The sequence below is a fragment of the Odontesthes bonariensis genome, chromosome 1, assembly GCF_027942865.1.
Source record: "Odontesthes bonariensis isolate fOdoBon6 chromosome 1, fOdoBon6.hap1, whole genome shotgun sequence".
Classification (NCBI taxonomy): Eukaryota; Metazoa; Chordata; class Actinopteri; order Atheriniformes; family Atherinopsidae; genus Odontesthes; species Odontesthes bonariensis.
The window spans coordinates 15,341,682-15,365,696 of NC_134506.1; the positions used below are offsets into that span (position 1 = coordinate 15,341,682).

Here is a 24,015-nt window from a genome sequence, read left to right on the forward strand (position 1 = left end):
CCCAGAAATTGTTTAAGCTTCGTGGCACCGATGATTTTCCTGGTGTCTTTTTCTAAATTAAAAAAAAAAAAAAAAAAAAAAAAAAAAGAAGAAACTGAATATTTTACAGATTTTGACATGTCTAGGGGAAAAAGAGTAAATAAATCGGTCACATTATGTCAGGATGCGATGGCGGGCATTTTCTCCACTTGTTTGTGATATTGAAGACAATTTATATTTAATTTTATGCATTAATTGCAAATGTTCAAATGTGTAAGTTTTAGTCCAAAAAATGGACTAATCGACAATCCACTGCCTGACAGCGTATTAATCATGAAGTAATTCTAATGCAAAAGCATCAGCATCGACTGGTTTCAGTTCTTTTTAAAAAAAAAAAAAAAAAAGATTTCTTTTTGGATTTTCTTTTGTTTGTTTGATGGTAAATGCAACATATTAGCTATTGGAACACTAGTGAGATAAGCCAACTCATCTCATTTGAATATGGCTGCAACAGCAAAACCAAGATTTTTTTTTTTTTTTATAAAGATAAAATATTTTATATCCATCCATCCATTATCTTCCGCTTGTCCGGGGGTCGGGTCGCGGGGGCAGCAGCTTGAGCAGATAATTTTATCTCAAAAGAATTTAAGGATACAGAATTACACAATCGCAAGACTGACAGATATTAAGAGCAAATGTTGGTTGTTAACCTAAACAAATCCTGCCAGTTTTCCAATTTAGAGTGGTTAGTCAGGCAAAATTGCAAAGAAGATTGTTTCCTCCCTCCAAAAACTAGTCAGCCGTCAGGTGACACTAGTAATTATCACTGAGTGAAACCAGGCAACTGGAAAAAGGAGATTTTACTCCTCTGTTTCTGCCTGTGGGTGTGACCTTGTGTGTTGGCTTGGTTGCCACGCAGCTGCTGGTCCACTGGGCCAGTTTCATGGCACAACAAGAAGGGTTCCTTTTTAAACCGGTTAGATGACAACACCAAACTCTTCAGAGGAAGGCAAGACTGTTGAACTGGTTTTATACTCATATAAGAAAATATATATGCAATATTACAGTTGGGGCACTTTAATTTGATTTTCTGTTGTGTAATGTACACCTTGCCACAGAATTTTACATACATCAAGCTTTCTTAATGTTAAAGCACTTTGAATTGTTTTGTACATGAAACGTGCTATACAAATAAATTTAATTTGATTTGAGTGTTGAAAGTGGAAGCATTCCAAACATTGACATGAACTGTCCAAAATAAGTGCTTGAGAGAAATTAGTAGCAATGCCAATTCTACATCAAAAGGAAGCCGTGCACACTGGAGTTAGTAGCCTAAAGACAAAACTCAACCGTGGATCCTATCTGTGAAGAGAACTGCTGATTGCATAACTATGGCAATGAGCCACAGGGTCAACACTGACAACACTGGACTGTGGAGGCAAAATAATGCATTATTCCCTGTCAACTACAGTGGGAGTACACACCACTACCTGCAGCTCTGTGGAAAACACGCACACAAATCCACGCACACTCCCACAAGTGCCATCTCCCCTTATTAGTGGGCAGTGTTGACTCTGACACCTCCATATCATAACCCTCACACAGCTATATTTGCACAGACATCTAAAGGCATATCGGGAGAAGTCAAACATACCAGTCTGGATTTCTGCTCATACGGCATCATACACCTCACACATCAATTCGAAATATCTCACAGGGACCACAGTCCAGCAAGAGTCACCCATGAATTCCCCACAGCGACTAATAATCTTATAATACAAAAATCTTCCTCACGCACAGATAAGCGCTTGACAGCGTCGATTAATTACAGTTACATCAAGTCAGGGGCTTGACACAACTACAAAACTGTTGAGGTATTCTGCTCCATTTTTAACGGACAAATACACATAACATTTCGGTGAGTGCAGGTGTCACGAAAGGCGCTCTGAGGGGCAGCGCTCTCTGGATTACTCACCCCATTGCCGCGGACTTCAGAAACAACTCCTTTTTATCTGCAGGTTATACTGACTGACGAGAGGGAAAACAGTGTGTTAAAGCGCAGTTAAAAGTCCGCGGGTGATCAGTGGTCCACTGAGTTCACGCTCCGTGAAACAGCTTCGAACAAGTCCTCTCGCTGCCGAGAGAGAAGTGAAATATGAGAGGCACTTCTTCGTAAACTCGATTCACCGGGTTGTCAAGCTCGCTGTCATAGAACCACGTTCAATTCAGGAAGTTTTTCCTCATTCCACGCTTGTTTTTCCTCCTCCCATTGGCGACAATGTAAATCCCACTTCGGATTGTTTTTTTTGTTTTTTTTCCTCCTTGTTCCCCAACAATCGGCGCTAATTAATTAAGTCAATATGTGCATTTCCCCGCTAAGCCTATGCGCGGAGTTTCTGTCTCCCTAGCGGGATTGTGTTTCATATGAAGGGCAGCAGCAGCGACACGGAGCGGCTTCCACCTGCTTCTCCCAGAGCCACCCACTCTTTTTTTTTTTTTTTAAACCTGTGGTATTTGCGGTGCTGTCTGCGGTTTCGGTCGGACAAATTACCCCCCCAAACTGTGGTCTGAAACCACGAAGTGTTTACACCAAAAATAAAAACACAGAACAAGCAGTTCAATACGATTTTACAGCTATGACGTGTCGTCTAAATGCAACCCCACTTACATGTTTTAAGAGGTTGTGTTGACTTCCAGCAGTTGACACTTTCTCCCAAATGATTCGAACTGTTATAAGTGATTAGCTGCGCCACCTAATTGTATCGTCAGCTCAAGGTGTGTCTTTTTAACTTGGCTCAAAGTTGGCCTTTGTTATCTTTAAATAAGTCGTTAAATGGGTGGATTTAATCATTGGCCCTTTTTTTTCTAACTGTCGAGTCACAGCATCAATCACAGGCAGGTGCGCTCGCTTGCGGAACCTTGTAACCATATTCGCGTGTTCCAGGGGGGGACTATTTAGTGACGTTCTGATTCTAGAATTGCGCACCATTCGTACGGAACTGTAGCATAAGCTAACATCATTCTCCTCCCTTAAAGGTTTGTTTTCAAAGCTAGCATTGCAAATGCGTTTGTTATGATTATTACGTTGCTTTTAACGTTGGTTAACGCCCATTGTATCCGGGATAGAGGACCGCATGGGGAAATTTTGTTTAAACAGGTAAACAGAATTATAGCAGTGTTGAAAGCCTCTGCGTCACTGGATTTTGTTCCGTTTCACAGAATGACCGAGACTCCGGAAAACCCGCAGAGCTACGAGGAGCTGTTTGCCCACCGATTTACATCAGAGGATTCTGAATACCAGCAATATCTGAACCGTCCTGCTGACCTCCCACCCATTGTGGAGGACTGGAATGGGCGTGGAGGAGGAAACCAGCGAGGCAGGGACAACAGGTAATGTTGAAACCAAGTCTGTTAAGCTATTTATTGTGAAATTTTTGGAATTTTTTTATTTTTTTTATCCCGTGAATGTGGTACCTTTACTGAACAAAATGATAGTAAAATAAGTTGTATTTTCTCACAATGGATCTGCAAGATAGTTTACACACTGAAGAATAAATTACTGCTAAAGGAGTTTTCCAATCCTTCAAAACAATATTGAGTGGGTGTGCCAGGCATATGCCTTGGGTTAAAGTGTCAGGGGTCCCCTGGTCTTGAACCCAAAGCTAAAGGTAATGGTTAACATACTGTGTCTAAAGGTCTAGGCAACAGACACAAAGTGATTTGAAAAGTCATGACAGAGGGGCTCGGAGCAAATGTAGTGCTACAGTGGAAGATGCAAATGTGTTGCAAAGACACACTAATCAACAAGCAAAAAAGCTAAATGGACACAAAGATGAAACGAAAGAACCAGAAAGACGAATGATGCCGAATTAAAAGGGATGCAAAATGAACACCAGTACACACTCAAATATGGGCAAGACTGAAAAAAGGGCCTCAAACATAAAAAAAATGCCCATTACTAGTTGCTAAATGGCTGCAGAGATTCAAATTAACCTCAGAAAAACACTAAACCAATGAAAAATATATGCAAAATAGGAAGAAAAAAAGGGTTTCAACCTGCAAAGAATAAATTCCCAGCTGTGTGGTTTATTTTTTGTTTGTTTGTTTTAAAATAGTGTAAATAAGTTTAAATAGCATTCAAGTGAATTTACAACCTGTGTGGTTGTTGATTGTGCTGTCTCAGCAAGAACTTTAATAGTTATGACATTCTCATCGGGCTGGCAGATCAGTGCTGCTAATGTACCTCAACTGCAGTGGTTCAGTCACAATATGAGGATGTTTCATATTACGTTAAAGAACATAAAGCAAATTATTTGCTCAATTAACCCTAACCAAAAAAATAAATAAAATGATCAGTTTAATGCAGATATTAGTGTCTTTGATTAAAGTTTGTTGTCTTCATCAAGGTACCAGGACCGTCGAGGACACGGAGACCGTGGGTGGGGAGGAGGCAGAGGTTGGCGAGGGGACCGTCATGGGCATCAGCACTGGCATGATAGAGATAGAGACAGGCACGGGGGGCATGGAAGTGGGTATCAGTCAGGACGTCCAGGCTCCAACCAGGGATCCAACTCCTATCATCAGAGACCACATTATGACCGCTACTGACCTCTATGATAGTCACCCAGGTTATCTCAGTATTTATAGTGTTCAATGCAATACTATATGTGTCTGTATGAATCAGATATGTTTTGTGTGATTTTATTTTCGTCGTACTGTATGGGAGGGCAGAGAACTGTATTAACGTTAAAGGAGAACTGCGGTATTTTCAACATTAAGCCTCATTTATGAGTCGTCTGCAATGTTTTAGAACCCCCCCCTCACTGGTTTTTTGATGTTTACTGCTGTCTCCGGTATTTGCCTAATTTTGATTCTTCTCAACCTGCTTCAGAATGGCAAGCATGGTGCATGTCCAAAAAGGTCCGTAAAAGCACAATAAACGTCCGTTTTCAAAATGATCAACTCACCGGAGTGGTTACTGGTGTGCACTGGTAATCCATATCAAATTTCATTGCGAAAAGTTGCTTCTGTCGTGTTTTATTTGGCACCTCGTTCATGCTCGCACTATTTACTTAGCGGTGGCGGAGTAATATCAACGAACATCCAGTACAAAATGTCAAATAAAACACAACAGAAGCAACTTTTCGCAACGAAATTTGATATGGATTACCAGTGCACACCAGTAACCACTCCGGTGAGTTGATGATTTTGAAAACGGACGTTTATGGTGCTTTTACGGACCTTTTTGGACATGCACCATGCTTGCCATTCTGAAGCAGGTTGAGAAGAATCAAAATTAGGTAAATACCGGAGACAACAGTAAACATCAAAAAAGCGGTGAGGGGGGTTCTAAAACATTGCAGACGACTCATAAATTAGGCTTAATGTTGAAAATACCGCAGTTCTCCTTTAAGAATTCATTGTACACCATTGCTTTGACATTTTCTCCATTTCGCTCAGGCATGTTATCAAATTTCTGTTTACATTTTTGAGGACTCTTTTTGACAACAACTCTGTAGGTTTAAATACTGGAACTGTCATTTTCAAAAGGCACTGAAAAATACCTGTCACATATTTAAGGTACATGGACATTTTTTTTTATCTTTAAAGTATCATGTAATCGCTGGAATTTAACGAAGCAGTTTTCTTATGATGAGATCATTTTGTTGCTACATTTCTATGTGCCTATATATCACATAGGAATCAATTATACAGCACAGTGTTTTTTTTTGTTTGTTTGTTTTTTTTTTTGTTTTTTTTTTAACAAGTAGCAAATCTGAATTTCCAGAGAAAATGCATTTGTAATGCAGCAATCTGCATCAAAAAACAAACAAATTAACATAACTTCTGTCATTAAACATGTATTTTCCTAATCAAAGGTCTCGGCTTTTGTAAATCTTTGCATCCAAATATTTAATTCAACATCTTCAGCCCCAGGCAGGGGACAAGAGATAACTGGTTCTGGTGTCAGGTTTTGATATTGCCAGATACTTAAAGTGGCATACCAGGACAAATTTCTGATGTACAGCAAGTTTTATTTTTAATTTTTTTTCTAAATTTAGTTACTTAGCATTCAGTGAGCCGAACCTCCCAAGACAGAAAGGCACACCCATCTACCAACGCCTACGCTTGCCCACATAGCACTATAAGTCATTTTGAGTTTGCTTATGTATCCTTCAGACAGAAATGACAGGGTGACCATATTTTTTAACCTCATGGTCTTTCATTCTAGATTAAAGTTAATCTCTTTCAGTTTAATATAAAGTCCTGTTATTCAAATCATCACCGGAGAGACTTCTGCTTTTTTTTTTTATTTTACTGTTTCTATTTCAGTCATTTCCAAATAAGTTGAGATGCATCCATATGCAATTATCTGCAACTAAAAACTCTTCAATCGACTGATAATGGTACAAAGACGTCATGTAAGCTAATGAAACCGCTAAGTATTGTTTAGTGAAAGACCTGTTTTAAATTCGATGCAGGCAAGACATTTTGGGGACGCTGATACTTTCATAAATGAAGATGGGCTGTTCGAGGCTTTGTGGACAATTTTATTAATGACATTTTCCAATGTAGAATTTGTTAATTCTGTTATCTATGGTGCAAAACATCAAAAGGTTCAGAGAATTAAAAGAAAACTGTCTGACCAATGGAAATTTTTTAATTTATTTTTCTTCCGCTTGTCAGCCAGGTGTCATTCAAGGCTGCATTAGTACACATGCCATGGGTAACTTGCACATCTGTTGCATTTAGCAAAACCACAATCTGCACATATCACAGTAATAATAGTCCAGCTGTTAAACTGGCCTGTGATTGTTGTCAAATCACTTTACTTTGTATTTATGTGCATTTTACTCAGTGTCCCAACTTTTAGGTAAACTGGATTGTGGCGTGTAAAAGGCACAGCATTATTCTTGTTGTCATTATACAACAGCCCTTAAAAAAAAAAGTCTTCTTGGTCCATTCATTTGTTCCAGAGAGAAGGGAGACATTCAGGAATAGTTTTGAGTTTAAATGCTGTAACCAATGCAGCACTTAAAACTGCATCAGGCATAGGCAAATATAGCAGGAAGCAATGCTTTCAACTGAAAGATATTTGAGAGTTGACTGAAAATGTTTCCAATGACAGTGTTTTAAAGTATTGTAGCCATATGTTGACTTCACTGCAGTCAAGGTGATGACTATGTTAAGGCAGTAAACTGATGTTTTAGACTTCTACAAGTATTATTTGTGTATTATGTAGTAAAACATACAATTGGCAGTGACACTTTTATTAATTCAGTCTGGGTCTGATCAGAGAGACAAACCGGACCACTTACTCCCAGGCAGTTTGAGTTTGGGAGCACGGGAAACATGCGGTACAGAGATGTCACCAGATTCTCAGAATCTTTTGGTGATTATTATGTACTGCAGATGATGGAATCCAGTTCAATCTTAGTAATTTTACCTTGAGGAACATTCTTCTGAAATTACTCCTCCATGAGTGGGTGCAGTGTTTTACAGATAGGTAAAACTCTGAACTTCTTTACTTCTGAGGCACCCGTCACCGCCATCAGATTCAATATGAGCAGATATTTTTCATGAAATAGTCAAATGTCTCACTTTCAACATTTAAAATGTTTTATGGTATGCTGTGAATAATAAATAACTCCTGTAATAGACCTCTTTATACATCAGTTTTCCAGTAAATATAAAATCTGATACAGCCAAGCAAGCAATGCGTAAAAAGAGAAGAATACAACTTAAAGCATATTGAACAATAAAATAGAAAAAAAAAAATCAGGACAGACTCTCTGATAACAGATTGAATAAGCTCGAGCCCCCACAACTCTGAAATGGAAAAATAGATAGATGGATGGCTCTCTGATGTAGAATATGTTTTATTGAGTGATTTTAAAAGAGATCATTGATTCTGATGACCTAATCTCACCAGGCAGCTCTTTCCCAACTCTGGTATCCTCCCAGCAAACACTCTGTCACCTCTGGTTTTTAACCTTGTCTCTGGGGTCAGAGCCAGGAGAGGGACTGTTAGGAACTTTAAAATTCATCAATCCTAATCAATCCTAAAGCACACTGAAAGCTAGTGCAGGGAGGCTAAAACTGTAATGATATGGTCGTATTTCCTGGTTTTCGTTAGAAGTCTGGCAGCTGAGGTCTGTACAATCTGGAGTTATTTTATGGACTTTTCATTGAGACAAGTAAAAATACTGTTGTAGTAATAAAAGGGTGAGGGAATGAGGATACGCTGTGTGGTCTCAACAACGTTGAACGTAAAGTTTGGTGACGCAAGATAACTTGACTCAAATGCGATTAATATGCCTTTTTTTTCCTTTTTCCCTGTGATGTGAGAAATCAAAAATTTACTGAGGACCCCATATTGATTTGATCAGCCTTTAATGTCAGTGTAGTGGATGACATAATACACCAAATGGCCTGAACAAGTGTAGTATCTGTCCAGGCAAAGCTGCTTTCACAGTAAATGCTTAGAAGCGGCACTAAGACCGATAGTTCACATTGTGAAAAGCAGCTAAAAGATTTATGTGCATCATTAATACATTATTGCTAAATGCATCATTGGCTATGGCATATGTAGCTCATTGCCCAAAGATGTCAGCATTTGGGTTTCACAGTCCATTTACAACAGAACTCAGTTAAGTCCCAAACAGGAACTCTGGGCAGAGTGATGCAAAGCAAAAGGAAACCTTTGCATCGTTTTGACACTGGATCCAACTGGACTTGGATGCCATTCCGTTGCATCTATATCCGGCCGCGGTGGAGACAGGGTTAACATTTCTTTTAGAATTTCGCAGTGCAATCAGCTGTGATGATAAGGGAGGGTACAAGGAGGTTAGAGTGAAAATGTGTGGGGGGATGTGCTGAAACTGGCACACAGTGGAGAACACTGCCATCATCACTGTAATCAGTTTGGATTAGAGAGTGTGAATCCTAGAGAGCTGTGTCTTCACAGGGAAAGGATGTGTTGGACAGACAAGTAAACCACATATTTGTTTGAAATGAATTTTCAAAGTGTAACACTTGTATTTGTTGGGATGGGAAAAAGTGTTTAAAATATATAACTCACATTGCGATGTTTAGCTGCATATTTTGTTTAGCATTTTTGGAAATATGACTTTGCTTTCGTATTTTTTCAATTTGTCAAGCTTTTCTCATCAGGGTCAGCTGAAGTAATGTTAGCACATAGTCCTGAGGATGGGGCCTACACATTTATGTGATTCCCTAACTTTTCCTAGGTTACTTTTATGTTGCCATTTGTTGCTTTGGGATGAACTACTTTGATAAATTGCCACACAAAGTGGTCCATATCCCCTTTGCTTGGACAATCCCCTTCTCTAGCGCTACAGTTAGTTTGACGTTTCACTTAAAGGGATAGTTTGCCTCTTTTGACATGAAGCTGTATGACATCCCATATTAGCAATATCATTTATGAACATTGACTTACCCCCCGCTGCGTCCTGTGAGCCGAGTTCCAGCTGAGTTTTTGCGTCCACGAAAGTAGTCCGGCTAGTTGGCTGGGGCTTGAAAAATAAAGCGTCTTGCTTCTCAAAAAAATATGTGTTCAAAAGAGTAATACATTTGCATCACAAAATCGTTTTGCATGAAAAAGTCAGACCTCACTTCGCTTGGCGCTATTTTTGCCTCCCTTGATATGAATGCGTCAAGCCACCTAGCGATAGCTGCACCTGTTACGGTGTTTGCTGCTCGGAAGCAGGGGAGTGCTCGGTCTGCACAGTTTGCATTGGATGCATTGATATCAAGGGAGGCAAAAATAGCGCCAAGCAGTAAGCTGTTGGATTTCTTTCATTTTACTACATCAAGGATAAGCTTCACAACACCATTCTTGTTAAGGATTTCTTCAACTGCTCGCAAGAGAGGAGCTCATGAACCTTTTCAGAGTTGCCTTTTATCAAATCCGTCACCTGCTATATTTGAATTAATTAGCTGCGAGTGCATTGTAAGATTGGAGGGAATAAGAGAAGGAAATCAAGGGAGAGAGTCACAGTGAGGGACCTATGAGAGTGCACACTGGGGCTGGTCTGCCGGGTTGTCATTCTTCATGTGGCCTGTTTGTGACGATGCAATGTGACAGCAATGGAGACAGTGTGCTGGGGGCCATGTCCTTGGTGATGAACTCATCCACTACCATCATCCCTCGACTCCATCCCTCTCTCCTGCACACAAACATACACTTGTGTGCACATTGCACTCCAGCCTCCCCACCATCACACGCAAACACACACAGGCACTGCATCCCCCAGCCCCTGCAGCACTCTGCGACCTACATCTGGTGTTGGAGAGTGCAGGGGCTAAGGTTAGCCCAGGCAAGCCATCCCCCAGCAGACAGTACAGAGTGTTTATGGAGCACGTGACCAGAGTGAGTGGCGGTGCACTCTTGCTCGGCTTTTTTCTGTTGAAATACATGCCCCCAGCTTTGTCCTGTACGTACAAGAAAAATGTTATCTTGTCACATGAACACACACGTGTAGATAGTAACCAGGGAACTCATTCCTTCACTTAATTATGAATTAAAAATACAGCTGTAGATGAGGTTTGCCAACAGTTTGTCCTCTGCTAATCCAGTTGAACACTTTGTAAGTCAATCATGCAGCTGCTCAGGTCATCCATGTAAAGACAGTGGACTTTGCTGCTGAGGGAAGCTTGTTAGTCCGATTATATCTGGTGGTGACGCCACTGGGACAAGGAGCGAGGCCTGTGAAATACTCTGTGGGTGAAGAATGGTTCAGATCATTTTTTTCATATTCCTAATGAATGCTTCTACCTTACTTGTGTATCCTTTATGTGAAATAGACATTGAGCCTCATTTTGCCTTGAAAAAGGTCAGTTGAATGAAATGAGACTTTTATTTAGGCTTTGTACAAGAATTAATTTACTTCCTTTGTTTGCCAAAACAAAAATAAACAAACAAAACCCCTTCTCTCCCAAAATGATCAGACCGATTGCTCTGACTGGTCAGCAGAACGGTCAAAGTGGTGCATGTCAGTTGCTCCTTCTTTGCTTAAGCTATGCATAACAAGGCAATAGGCACGGTACTAATATTTCATGATGATGCAAAAAGGTGGGGGAAGAAAGACCCTTGGGCCTCCTTTATAAAACAGTATGAGTCAAGCATAAAACCCCAATTTTACAGTAATCCACAAAACCTTACTTTGGTAGAGGAATGATCTTATCTCTAAGCAAAGTTCAGACTTGGCATGTCTACATATCTGATTTTTCTGCTGGTTTTGCAGGATTTAATAATTAGGTATGCACTTTTGATGAACAGGCACTGTGTTGAACTATTTATAAGCTTTATGAGCAATCTGAGCAGAATCCTCAATAAAATGTGCATGCAATTGGTTAACAGATAAAAGTTGTTGTGTAAATATTAAATTTTTAAAAATGTTTGGACAATAGAGCACTCAAAACATTTAAGATGTTAAAAAGTGAGATATATTATTATTTCATTAGAAAATACAGTATTAGCTCATCTTGGATTTGATGGCAGCAACACATCTACACACACACACTCAAAAAAAAGGATGATCTTCGGGCCCTCAGTCAGCACTGAGAAATCGTTGCATGAGCTCAGGAACACTTCCAGAAATCACTGTCTGTGAACACAGTTCACCATGCGTTCAGGTTAAAGAGCTATCATGCAAAGAAGGAGCCATATGTGAACATGATCCAGAAATGCTACCGTCTTCTTTGGGCCACAGGCAGCTGAAAATGGACTGAGGCAAAGTGAAGAACGGTTCTGTGGTCTGACTGATCAAAGTTCTTCTTGGAAATTATGAACCTCATATACCCCCATACTGATGATGTCTTTTTAAGGGAAGGCCTTGCATAATTCAGCAAGAAACAACATACTGCATCTATTACATCATGTCTTCATTGTGGAAGAGTCCAGGTGCATGAGTGCAGTCGAGGCCTCCAACCAAATGAAAACATTTGATGCATCATGAAAATAAAACATAGAAAACCCAAAAGCTGTTGAGCAGCTGGGATCCTGTATCAGTGAAGAATGGGACAACATTCCGCTCCTAACTGATCGCCTTAGTTCCCAGACATTTACTGCTTGTTGTTAAACTCCAACATTTCTGTTGCTACAGAAAATGGAAAAGCCATTGGGAATACTGTCGAAACTAGTCTTTCACCTCCACTTTTCAGTCAATCACTATCATCCAAACCAAATTTTTTCCCCAGGGACAGGTTGACATGTCACCTGAATACACTGAACTACACAGAGACTCCTTTCACTGAAGTTTTTTTGTATTATTATCATCATTATATTTTACAAGAAGTACTGTACTGTACAGTGCTGTATGAAATGGAAACATTTATCCTCCCTTTTCAGGCTGTTCTGTGCTTCCTGCCAACAAGCCAGTAATTATACATCAAGATGATTTGAGTTGACACCCTGTGGGGCACCTCACCGATTCACTGCAGAAAATTTACATTTTTTAATATTAATGGCAGTCACACTGAAAGGGCACACGCATAGATTTTCTTTACATAGAATAAATCACCTGCTGAAACAACAGGATGCTCAAACAGATAAACTTGATAAGTTTGTGTTAGTTTTTTTTTAACCATTTGATTGTCTGTTTGTCACATACTGCAACAACTAACCAAAGAACCAAAAAGAACCAAGAAAACCACAGTATGAAGTTATCAGTTAAAATCACTTTTTCAGCAACCTCGTTTTCGTAATTGCTGTGCTTGCTGGCTCACTATCACTATATCTTTTTTCTGTTGTCAGAAGTCAAAATATCTGTTGTGTTAAAGGGCCTAATTTTGTAGGAAGACACCATTTTAGAATTTGGCTTTTTTTTGCTCTTTGGTTCCCCCTACAGTTGTGCGATGTCACACCACTGTCATAAAAACAAATCTCAATGTGAGCCCTGCAGATTTATAGCCATACACATGACTTTATTGTCATTTTGAAAAGGCCATAAAGACAACAAAAGCCAACAAAAATGTAAAGTGACCAAAAAGCAAAAAGGTGTGGTATGTGGGTGGAAGCCAAACTCATGACCTGCTGTAACTGAGGCCCCTGGAGCTGTAGGGGAGTTTCAAGCCTAGGAATGTGCATAGCAAAAGTCAGCATACTTCAAAACAAGTCAGAATAACATAGTTTTAAGGTTATCAACAATTGTGTTTTGACAAAAAAAAAATGATGTGATGAGATAACTTTTAATACCCTCTTTAACCTATTTAGGGTAATGGGAGGCTGGAGCCTTTTCCAGTTCCCATCAAGTGAGAGGCAGGGTACACCCTGGACAGGATGTTAGCCCATCACAGAGACAACGATGCGCACGCGTCTAGATCACTTTAGAATGTATGTTACTGAACTATGGAAGGAATCCAGAGGGCCCCGAGAAAACCCCCACATACAAACTCAGAGATGTGACTTGAACAGTTGACCTTCTTGCTATGAAGGGACAGCGCTAACTACCAAATCTACACGCAGCACTCTTATGTTTTGATGTACAATAATTGATACCCACCAATAGAAATATTATCTACCACTGTGCTTGAAAGTGCCCAACTATAACAATAATTAAAACATATCACCAGATATTTCAGATAAAGAGATAGAAGTCCTTGTAAGTAGACAAATAATTGTTTTACAGTTGAGACAAAAGTATCATACGTAATTATCAAGTGCGTCTCCTTTTTGTTGAAATAACTGTCATATTATTCTTTTTTCCACTAACTGTCTGGTCAGATTTTTCCATAACATTTTGTTGGATTATGGTGTGAATTCTGATTTGGTCATTACAAATAATTGATTTTAGTATCTTAAAAGAAAAGCGAAAGGTTTATTTTCTCAAATACCTTTAATTTATTCGTTCTGCTCTCCTCTAAGGGTAAGAACTAGAAAGTTTTGGTGGAAAGTTTTAAGTTCTCCAGAACCCCACACCCCCCACCCTAAATGGGTTACATCAAATTGTCATGTATCCAAGCAGCAAAAGTGAAGACTGTCTGTCTACAATGTTTTTACTTTATATGAATCAGAAAAGAAAACCACTCGGATACTCTACTACTTCCATCTCTGAATTCTGGCGAAAGAGAAGTCACAAATTAGCAGTTTCAGTTGACGTGAACAACCTTAACTGCTAGTGATTCAGAGGCACAGTCCTGTGTACATTGTAATTAATTATCCAACTGTCTTACATCATCGGGATCCAGATTGCATAACCTCCACCAGCTGGACGAGTAGGGACACACATGCACTCTAATAAACACCCCTACTCTTCCCTGCAGGCTTGTGTTGCTGTGAAGCAGCGTCGACACACATCCAGAGCTGGATGTCACACCAGTACATTCTGTATGGATGTATTCAAATGAATGGCAGCCACAGAGGATGTGTCACGCTAACAACCAGTACAGAACATTTCAATAAATGTAAGTGCTCAGATAAATCATGCTGGCAAATTAAAGTATAGGTTGTACACTGAAACTGAATTCCAGCACAATCTTGGATGAACTAAATTCAGTGTATAGGAGCAACTTGTAAAAAGAAGATATAAGTAGCTTGATCTGCAAAAAAGAACATTCAGTATAGATTACGACTGAATGAAACCTTGAATTTGATTGAAAAAAGGAAGGAAAAAAAGGAACTCCACAAATATTTCTCTTCAAAGTTTGTTTGGGGCTCTTAGGAGTGCTTGTGAAAGGAGTTGTATAAAGCTCTCCGTGTCTTGTTATAAGAGCAGCATTAAATGTGATAAATCGCCTGAAATGATCTCACTTTTCTACAGCTTTGAAAAACAAGCCAGGTGCAACAAGTGTGACACCACAGCATCTTTTTTGTTGACTGTTGAGTAGCACTTTAGGTAAAGAAGGAATAAGTTTTGACAAATTTGTTGTTCTTGTTGTTTTGCACATCAAATTAAAAAGCGAGCACAGGTCATGCAGGGGAAATATTTCCATTTAACCCATTTCAGTAATGTTTCAAATCAAGGAAAAAAACCAAAGCACGGCTGCTCAGGATCAACATTTATTGTTTAAACTTCATATGAAGGTTTCCACGCTCCTGAGCTTTTAACTGGGTATTGTGATGCTTTACATTACCACTTAGGCACCCATATGTATCCTCTTCAAGATACTCGCTCAGAGCATTTTATTTAATGTTTGAGGGGGTATCAAAAGAGCAAATGCATACGTGCAAATACATGGGTAGTCAATTTCAAGCATTAGAATACATTCAGTACAAGATTAGGAAATAAATCTCAAGGATTTGTGGATTCTTTTTAACCAGAACACAAAAACAATTTGGGCTAGAAGGGTTTTATTGCTCCTAGGGCTAATTTAGAACAACCAATCAACCTATAATGCATGTTTTTACACGGTGGGAGAGTCTGAAGTACCCAAAGAAAACCCTCACAAGCACAGTGAGAACTTGCAGACTCCACACAAAAAGGCCCAGCTAACATTTGAACCAGAAAGGTTCTAGTTGTGGCCATGTAATGAATTGGCGACCACATGGCGTACCCTGCCTCTCACCCAATGGCAGCTGGAATTACCTCCAGCCCACCCGCGACTCTGAGCATAATTAAGTGGGGATAGAAAATAGATGGATGGATGGAGCCTCTAGTGGTGAGACAAAAGTCCAAGCACAGTGCTGACCTTTTCCCATCATACTATCAAAATGTTGTTTTTCCACTGGAACAGAATATGGCACAGGGAACATTTTTCCTTTTACCTCAGGCATATTCCTTCTATTTGGACTTTGCTCCATGAGTGTGGCAGCTTTCAGGTGAAAAACAACAACAGCAACAAAAGTTCAATTCTTTGGTAAACTGTATTCAACTTCATTCATCCCAAAATGGAGAATGATTTTTCGCAGCATAAAGAATTGAAACAGTTAGTGGTTAGTGGTTAGTCATTGGTCACAGTGAAGAGTTATTGATGCTGACAGGCATGTTGTTTGATCACTATGTTATGCAGAGTTGTGCAGCGTTGTCCATTATTGCCTTTGAATAGTCAGCTCCAGTGGCTCCAAATCAGTCTCCTATGTGCCTGCCTTCTTTAACAGTTTGTTCAGTTTCTTTGAGTTTCTGGCTCTGATGTTGTTGCCCCTACAGATGGCCACAAAGCAGATTTCCCTCTCCACCACAAACTTATTGAAGATAGGCAACATCTTGGCGCTGACACTGAAGAACTTAAGTTTCCTCAAGAAGTACAGTCTGCAATGTCCTTTCTTGTAGACAGCCTCAGTGTCGCAATTCCAGCTAAGGTTTTTTTTCCAGGTGAAAAACCAAGTATCTGTAGTCCTTCACCTCCTCCACCTCCTCCACCTCGCAGCTCTTCCCTCAGGATAGAAGAGAAACAGTGAACAGTTTTATATTTTACTCCAATATGCAGCAAAAGAAAGTACCCTATAAACACCTTTCAGAGAAACTAAGCCTTTCACTTCAGAATTAGTTTAGTTCAGGCTGTTAAATTACTGACTGGATTAACATGTGCAACAATATCTTGGTTATGATTGTGTTTTTTGAGTGTTTTGTTTATGCGATTAACATGAAAACATTTCATTCTGTTTTCAGAAACCTGGTTACGATATGTGAAGCACACTCATAGAAACCAGAACCAGAACCTTATTCAACCAAAAAATGTGTCCTTGTGAGAATAATAACTGAGGCAGAATGGGTGTTTTCTCTTCTGGGCTTGTGATAATGTGATTCTGAGTCATTATGATGTGAACACTCCAGTTCTGTGCAGTCATATGCTGTAAAAAAACAGCAGAGGCATAAGTCCTCTCCCCTGCTGTCAGTGTTCAAGTAGAAGGCTCATGCAGTGAAACACAGCTCATTGTGCTGCCATACAGCCACCCACACACACAACAGAAACACAACCACACACATCTGAGCATCACAAAGCCCTGTCATGGATTTGTAATCTAATAACTTTAGGAAACTGTTCACATAACTGAGTTATTCCTCTGCACAAGCTCCATATGTCACTATTTATCTGTGGAAATTTTGTCCCTTTCATCCTCCTATGGGGCTTTCATAGAGCTTGATTTTGAGGGATCTGAAATACCTCAATACAACGCAGGTGAGGTAAGAGGTCTGTTTATTTGTTCTGCTGGCGTTTTATATGGTGGGTGGAGGGAAAAAAATTCTGCTTCAAAAACCGATGTTTTTGGATCTTTCTCTTTTAAAAGGCTGTCTAAGTGGGCAGTCAGCGGGAGAAGCTCTCAGGTCTCGGTGACTCATCTGACAGCCTTCGTGGATCACTCTCCTCATCAAAGCCCACTCACAGCTGTCTAGAAAGGCCTTGTTTCCACCGCCTGTCTCATATGAATGTGCTGCTTATGCAATTTAAGTGTACTTCATATTTTAAGAGATAGACACAGGATTCAGTAGACAGCAATTTTCTTTTCACTAACAGGATACGGAGAGATCTGTCGGGATATTTTAATGAAATTTTCCACCAGGATTTGGGAGGACACCAAAAGGCTAAAACAACGCCACACCCTTTTTTTTTACCCTCTTAGTGACAAGATCATTTGCTGGACCAATTGAAACCAGATCTTCAGCTGCTATCTGTACACAAAGAGCAAAGAAAATCTTGAAAGTCTCTTCCATATCAACACCATTGATATAAGCCAGCCAACGGCACTTTTCCTGCTAAATCTTACGTATTTTCACGTGGTAGTAGTAACTTTACCAAATACATTCATTTATATTCAGATATGTTCAACCGAAAGGTCATTTTGTCTCTCTGATTGCTAAATTTTGGAAACTTCTGAAGAAGAAAATAGGAAATCATTTTCTCTCCCATCCCCTCCATTGTCCAACAATTGCTCGAGATATGCATTAACAGAGTGTCTGGCATCACCTAGTGACAGAAAGAGGAATGTATCCACCAAAGCTTGACTAAACTTCCTCTGGAGTTCATCAAAAGAGGAAACGTTACTTTGGTCAAACCACATTTTATTGTCAAAAGCTAAATATAAACTATTTTCCCAATCATTTAAGCAGAATAGTCCCAGAACAACTTTTTTCTTTTCTTTGATTCCTTTACATTTTAATCAAGTGCTAAGCAAACATGAAGTCATAAGTTACAGCATGTACCACTGACAATATTACACAACAGACATGGAGCCTTTATACAATACAGAAACAAAAGTACATTTGCTGAATAAATGATAACAGTGCACAATAAAAAAAAAAAAAAATGCAGATATTATACTTTCAATAAATGAATCAGCACAAACTGACGAAATGAATTGGCATTGATGACAGATGGTAACGGTCTCTGTAACTTTACTTGGGTGGCATAAACTCCTGCAACACAGGCAGTTTAGAACAACATAGACAGGACATCGGTATTTGGGTCATTTGCAAGTGAAAATAAGATTTATGCCTAAAAAGCTTTTTTTTCTTTTTCCTTTTGCCAACACAGCTGTATTTTTCCAACAGGCCTTTCCACATTCCTGATTATGCATGTACACCACTGCTTTATACACAAATTCTTACATACAGCACACACACACACACACACACACACACTCAAACACACATTCATCATTCCAGGGGATCTTGAGGCACTATGTCCATCTTTACCAGTCCAGTCCTCCCAGTAGTCTGAGGTGTCCCTGGTTCACTGTACCTGTGTTGCAACAAGTTCATTTTATGTGTAGTAGATGATCTCTGGTATCTGCCCGTCTTCCACTGATGTTCCGTTGTTATTTCCAGGTGAGCTAAAAAAGAAAAATGTCGTCTTGGTCCCCGTTGCTGATTCCCTGGTCACTTTCTTTAAGCCTTTAGTGCCGTAATGCGAGTCTGGACCCTGAATTGTAAAGTTAAACACACGCTCCGCGTAAATCCAAAACATAAAGGTAATATTCATCCATTTCATTTCAAATGGTATTAAAATTCAGTGAGTGACAGACCAACCTTTAAGGTGGCACACGCAGTGTAGCTGACACTGGGAAGGATTTCCACGGGCTCTTTGAACATCACTCGGAAGGTGTGCGCTGTGCCATCACAGCTGAATCCTGTGTCATTCTGTCCCAGTGTAATGCGTTTGTCGCTCTCTAAGATCTACAAAAGAGAACAAAAAAGGATACAACTGAATAAAAAAAATTATAAAAAAAAGGTGGAAAGGAAAAAATCTATTTCAAAATTCTACCACTTTTAAACTTTTAAGCACAGCTGCCATTTGAAGCCGAGTCTGTTTGATTTTGTATTCCTGTGTTTGGTAAATTAAAGAGTTTGTTGGTGTTATTAATATGATTCATTCTGCCAACATGTTCAGACAGACAATAAAGTGGTGACATGCAAGAGATGTTACAGGGCAAACATGAACAGTGGGGGTGTTGAGATTGCTGGCGTCCCATTTCATGGGCCTAGGCACTCCACACGTGCTTCAAAGTTTCATATTTTTGGATCCTTTTGTAATAACAGTGAGATGTCAATAATGCCAAATTCCCAATAAAGCTGATGATTCACAAATGTTTCTGTTTCTTTGTCAGACTGCTAAACACGACAGAAATTGTCAGAAATTAAGACCACGCGTCGACTCACGGCCGCTTAAAGCTTTTCCGAACTGTCACTCTGCTGTAATTAAATCCTGATTTCGCAGCGTCATCTGAAAAAAAAAAATTACCATTGCAGTAACTTAAAGAAAACGTCTATGCAGTGAATTCAGCTGTAATTACAGAGCAATTATCTCTCACAAAAAAAGCTAGAAGCAGCAGAATCTCTCCCCACGTTTTCTCCTCACACATTCAACAGTGCTGTGGCGTCACACGTACTTCAACCAAAAGCCCTTTTAACATATTGGTTGCACCGAAAAAGAAGATGCTCCCGTTAACCCGCTTTTGTTCTTTGGTAATTCACACACGTGGAACAGAGGCAGCTCAACACACAGCAAGCTGGCATCATGGAATCAGCTGAGTGACCACAGAGTTGCCGGTCAGAATCGCGGCTTCTGCGACGCTGGCTTGCCCTTGCACACAGAGCCCATTTCGCTTCTGTAACTACCTCTCTTGTAGGCTCAAAGACATATCAGTGGCTCACCGTACACTGGAACATGGATGGTAGCTAACTGTAGCTAGACTCAGCTGTGCCTGTGCTGACTGACTTTAAACAAACAGTAGAAAGAAAAAACAACAACAACAAATGGCCCAGGGATCTGATCCCGGACAGGGACACTCTTTACATAAAGCATTTGCTGAGAAGTCTGGGTAATCCTCTGTGACTTTTACATGCAAATATATTCCAACACGAAATGAGCCATGAAGGCATATTTTCAACTTTGGAAACCTGTGTTCTTCTTCAAGGACAATAATCACCTCAGCTCAGCTTTGACTGCTATAAATAAATTACTGGACATACGGAGTCCTAAGCTCAGCTTAGGCTGCTACACACATGGAATCATATGAATACTAACAAAACACTTCAGAGTATTTCAATAAAAAAAAAAAACTGTATCACAAAAAACATATTTCTATTTGGAAAAAAATGCAACAGTAAAAATTGTAGCATGTATTAGTAGCATAATATTAGTAGCCTACATAATGTTAATATACAGTAGGACTCTTTGTACTTGTCAAAAACTCACTGATGATAATTTACAGAGTGAGAAAAATACCATTAATGTCACGCTTTACCTGTATGTTGACCTGATAGTCAGTGGGTCCATGTATTGAACCATACAAGCCAAACCCCACTATGGATATTCTTCTGTTAACATTGAATCTATAGATGGAGAAAGATGGACAGAAAGATGTTACAAAAACAACCTTTCACTTTGCTCTGATCAACATCTGAAAACCGTCCCCTCACCTGATTCTGTCGCTCGTGCCACTGTACCCCCATCGACTCTCAACCTGCTGGAATCTATTAATGCTGCACTCCTCCCCCCTGAGGCAGCAGCGAGGCCTGTCAATGTAGTCGACCCGTGGTTTGGGGTTTACTGTAAAGTGTAAAAACAGATTTACCACCTCCCGATCGAACAATATTCCAGACTGGGCAGGCCCTGTTGCACAAGAAAGAATATCAAACTGGTTTCTGGGGTTTGAGTTGTATGGACACATCAGGAATGACTGTGCTGAGTAATGGCTGAAATGGTCAGAATGCTGTTTAAAAACATGCATCACTGCAGTCTGAAGTACAAACTAGAATTTTTGCTAAACACTTACCTGCAGCAAACTCCTCAACGGTCATGAGCGGGAAGCGGATCAGCGGGAGGGCTTTCCCCAGAACCTTCTGCTTGTTCTCCAAGGTCAGGGGAAGCTGCTGTCTGTAACACTCGGCCTCTGACCAGCGTACCACCGCTTCAAATAGACGGTTTTCCCTGATGCTGAGTGTGTCTCTTTCTAACACTGCACATAACGTGTCTGCACACACAAACATTCGTCATTTCATATAAAAGAAAAACCTTGCAAAATCAACTAATTAAATGATTGAATTAGATGACTAAAAAAAGACTCACATACCAAGGTCAACATCTGTAAAGCCCTCTGCGTTTATTGCGTCGCCAGTGCTTTTGTCTATGGTGTCTAAGCACAGACTGGCAAGTTGGGGCTCATCAAATAACCTTGCCTGTAAATAAAAGTGCAGAAAAGTCTTTATTAGTTAACTCTAGCCATTCAAATTGCACGCTTAAAATGCACCAAATGAGAAAAGCTGCACAAAAGCACACGCACACACACACGTCACCTTATAATAAACGGTGTGTCGGATTATTTCCAAAACAAAATGAGTGGGGAAAAAAAATTAATTGAAAAATAATGCAAGGATTCTTCCATACCATATGCTCTGAAATCATCTGAAATATATATCCCGGCCAAATTTGTGTTTCAGGCAAAAAAAATCCTTAAGCTTCATTAAATGTTTATGAAACTATAATTAGACAAGCAACAGCATGGACAGTTAAGAAAGCACTGCTGAGAGCATGGGCTGCTGAAGGAGATTTAGAGGCATCAATTCATCGTGTTGACGTCATGCAGCAGACTGAGGGAATAAAGGGCAGCAGCGAAACCAAATACTTAACCCCAACAAACAGCAGCAGAAACTAAAAATAGGCCAGCTAATGACATGAAAATCCTACTCGCAATGGCGGGAAGATGTTCTGCTGATGACACAAAGAAAGAAATATGGCTTCATCTTGTACAATTAGGGCTGCGTTCAGGCCGCTTCCAGCTGATGGAGAGAGCAATACTGAACTGTTATTACATTTTTTTTTACCCCCAGAAAATGCGACTGGAAATCAGTCCAAGCTGTTCCTGAAACACTCTCTACCTCTGCCTGCATAAAAGGCCCCGTCTGTTCAGGAGGAATTCGTTTTTTTCTTTAAAACTAAAAGGCAGACCCAATGAGAACTGCGCACAGTACAGTCCTGTGAAGGATCTAACACAAAGAGATGTTGCAGACAATCGTCATTTTTTTAAGGATCCGAGAAACATAAATTGAGTTGAAGCATCTCAAGACGACTTAAACATATCTAACTGAATTAATTTTGTTAGTGGCAGCTGGAGGCACTTAAGGCGGCGGACCAAAAGAGCATTTCACACTGTGTCACATATGTATGACACAACTGAAGACGTCCACGCTAACCTGAGTGAGAAGCATGAACGCGTTGTCGGCTCTGAGGTGCTTGGTGAGGAACTCCACGCAGTGACCCTCCAGAGCAGGAACAGCGTACTTCTTGGCTGTATACAGAGTCGTCATCACAGTCTCTGGACCGATATGGACCTCGTCAGAATACAGGAACCTGTACAGAGGAAACAAAGGAATATGGATGGTCAGGCATCCAGGTTGGTATACACTTTGTAACAATTTCAGCCATCACTTGAAAAATGGAAAACTGATATTAATGAGCTGTTAATAATTACATTTGGATAAAAGTAAAAAAAAACAAAAAAAAAAACAATAATCTTTTTAATTCATTAATTAGACAGCACCTCTTTATTTCCACACATTATCAGACATCTGTGACACCTGGTCTGTTGACTTAGCAAAAAAAGAAAGAAAAGCAGAGGTTACGATAAATTCTAATGTTATTGTAAGTATTTAGGACTTATTATTTAAAAGTATTTAGGAGTGTTGCTCCTAACTTTGACAAGTTACTTTATCGTCGAGTCGTTTTTCTGTTGATTTCCAAAGAACAAAGATCCACAGTATACAGCACTTGGATCTCAAGTAATAATCTGCAGCTCGTGTTGTTAAATGTAGCCTCTCCGGTAGCTAAATGTTCACATTAACGCATGAAGATCACCTATCCCATTTACCTGAGCAGGGCGAGGAAGGCTGCCGGCTCCACATCAGGGAGCTCTATTTCGGTCGAGGTCGTGGCCATCCCTCCGTTGAACATGGCATCAAATACGGCACTACCAGCAGCCAGGACGAATTTATGGGCTGGTATTCTCTGGGCCTGTCTGCCTTTCCCCACTATGAACCTGACGTCGCTGAGTAGCTCGTTGTTGAATAGGAAGGCGAAGCGCTCTTTCAGGGAGCTCTTCGTCGCCTGCCAGTTGTACACCGGCTCCCGGTGAAGGCCGAGGACTGGCGGGGAGGCGGACGGGGTAGAAGCCGAGGCTTGCATGGTAGACAGCGCTGCCGCGGCTCCACATTGAACCAAGTTGGATGTAGCCTCCTGACCGTCATGGTTTGACGCCAATCCGCCGCAACCGCCGCTCCCGGTCGCCATAACGACACACTACAATGTTGTTACTCCCTTTCCACAAAAAGGGGCCAAAACAACAATAATAACAACAACAAAAACGGTAGTAAGACACGACAGTGTATTTGCCTTTACGAATGCGCCGCTATTTATTTACGTGGTATCCATCCCGTAGGAGGCCATTGCTCAGGGTTTTTTTTTTTTTTTCGGGATCTGAAAACTTTATTTAGACTTTGACAGATAACATTGACAAAGGTACATTCAATCTTCGCTACGAGCCTTTACATAAAACAGCACCCCAGTTGTGTTAATAGAGGGGTTTAATAAAAATGCATCGACCAAAGAAGGAAAAGTCTAAAAAAAAGAAGTAAATAG

The 24,015-nt window shown here is 40.1% G+C and overlaps 3 protein-coding genes across 4 annotated transcripts in view; 1 reads left to right on the forward strand and 2 right to left on the reverse strand.

The window, feature by feature from the left end:
• The window catches only part of homer2 (homer scaffold protein 2), a 29,649-nt gene extending 27,231 nt beyond the window's left edge, over window positions 1-2,418 (reverse strand). The window contains exon 1 of the mRNA XM_075480039.1: window positions 1,955-2,418. Coding sequence (XP_075336154.1) covers window positions 1,955-1,959 — 5 coding nt within the window. The 5' untranslated portion in view covers window positions 1,960-2,418. The remainder of the gene's footprint in view (window positions 1-1,954) is intronic.
• Window positions 2,419-2,905: 487 nt separating this feature from the next.
• LOC142396912 (RNA guanine-N7 methyltransferase-activating subunit-like protein) lies at window positions 2,906-4,934 on the forward strand. The gene is made up of 3 exons (XM_075480170.1): window positions 2,906-3,015; window positions 3,199-3,369; window positions 4,386-4,934. Exons 2-3 carry the CDS (start codon window positions 3,200-3,202, stop codon window positions 4,585-4,587), a joined length of 372 nt encoding a protein of 123 aa, XP_075336285.1. The 5' UTR covers window positions 2,906-3,015; window position 3,199; the 3' UTR covers window positions 4,588-4,934.
• Window positions 4,935-17,925: 12,991 nt separating this feature from the next.
• On the reverse strand, window positions 17,926-23,849 carry LOC142396976 (BTB/POZ domain-containing protein 1-like). 2 transcript variants are annotated; one of them, XM_075480392.1, is made up of 8 exons: window positions 23,249-23,849; window positions 22,575-22,731; window positions 21,455-21,560; window positions 21,158-21,355; window positions 20,802-20,931; window positions 20,627-20,714; window positions 18,909-19,055; window positions 17,926-18,801 (listed from the first exon to the last, which is right to left on the reverse strand). In XM_075480392.1, exons 1-8 carry the CDS (start codon window positions 23,665-23,667, stop codon window positions 18,643-18,645), a joined length of 1,404 nt encoding a protein of 467 aa, XP_075336507.1. In that variant the 5' UTR covers window positions 23,668-23,849; the 3' UTR covers window positions 17,926-18,642. The 2 variants fall into 2 exon arrangements, with proteins under 2 accessions (XP_075336507.1, XP_075336420.1); XM_075480305.1 differs by having other exon boundaries at window positions 20,802-20,994.
• Window positions 23,850-24,015: the final 166 nt, after the last annotated feature.

Coding starts and splice junctions, on each gene's coding strand:
- LOC142396912 (XM_075480170.1), top strand. CDS start 3,200: ATGACCGAGACTCCGGAAAACCCGCAGAGCTACGAGGAGCTGTTTGCC. Junction 3,370..4,385: donor CAGCGAGGCAGGGACAACAG/GTAATGTTGAAA, acceptor GTCTTCATCAAG/GTACCAGGACCGTCGAGGAC.
- LOC142396976 (XM_075480305.1), bottom strand. CDS start 23,667: ATGGCGACCGGGAGCGGCGGTTGCGGCGGATTGGCGTCAAACCATGAC. Junction 22,732..23,248: donor GCCTTCCTCGCCCTGCTCAG/GTAAATGGGATA, acceptor TCCTCTGTACAG/GTTCCTGTATTCTGACGAGG. Junction 19,056..20,626: donor ACTATCAGGTCAACATACAG/GTAAAGCGTGAC, acceptor TCTCTTTTGTAG/ATCTTAGAGAGCGACAAACG.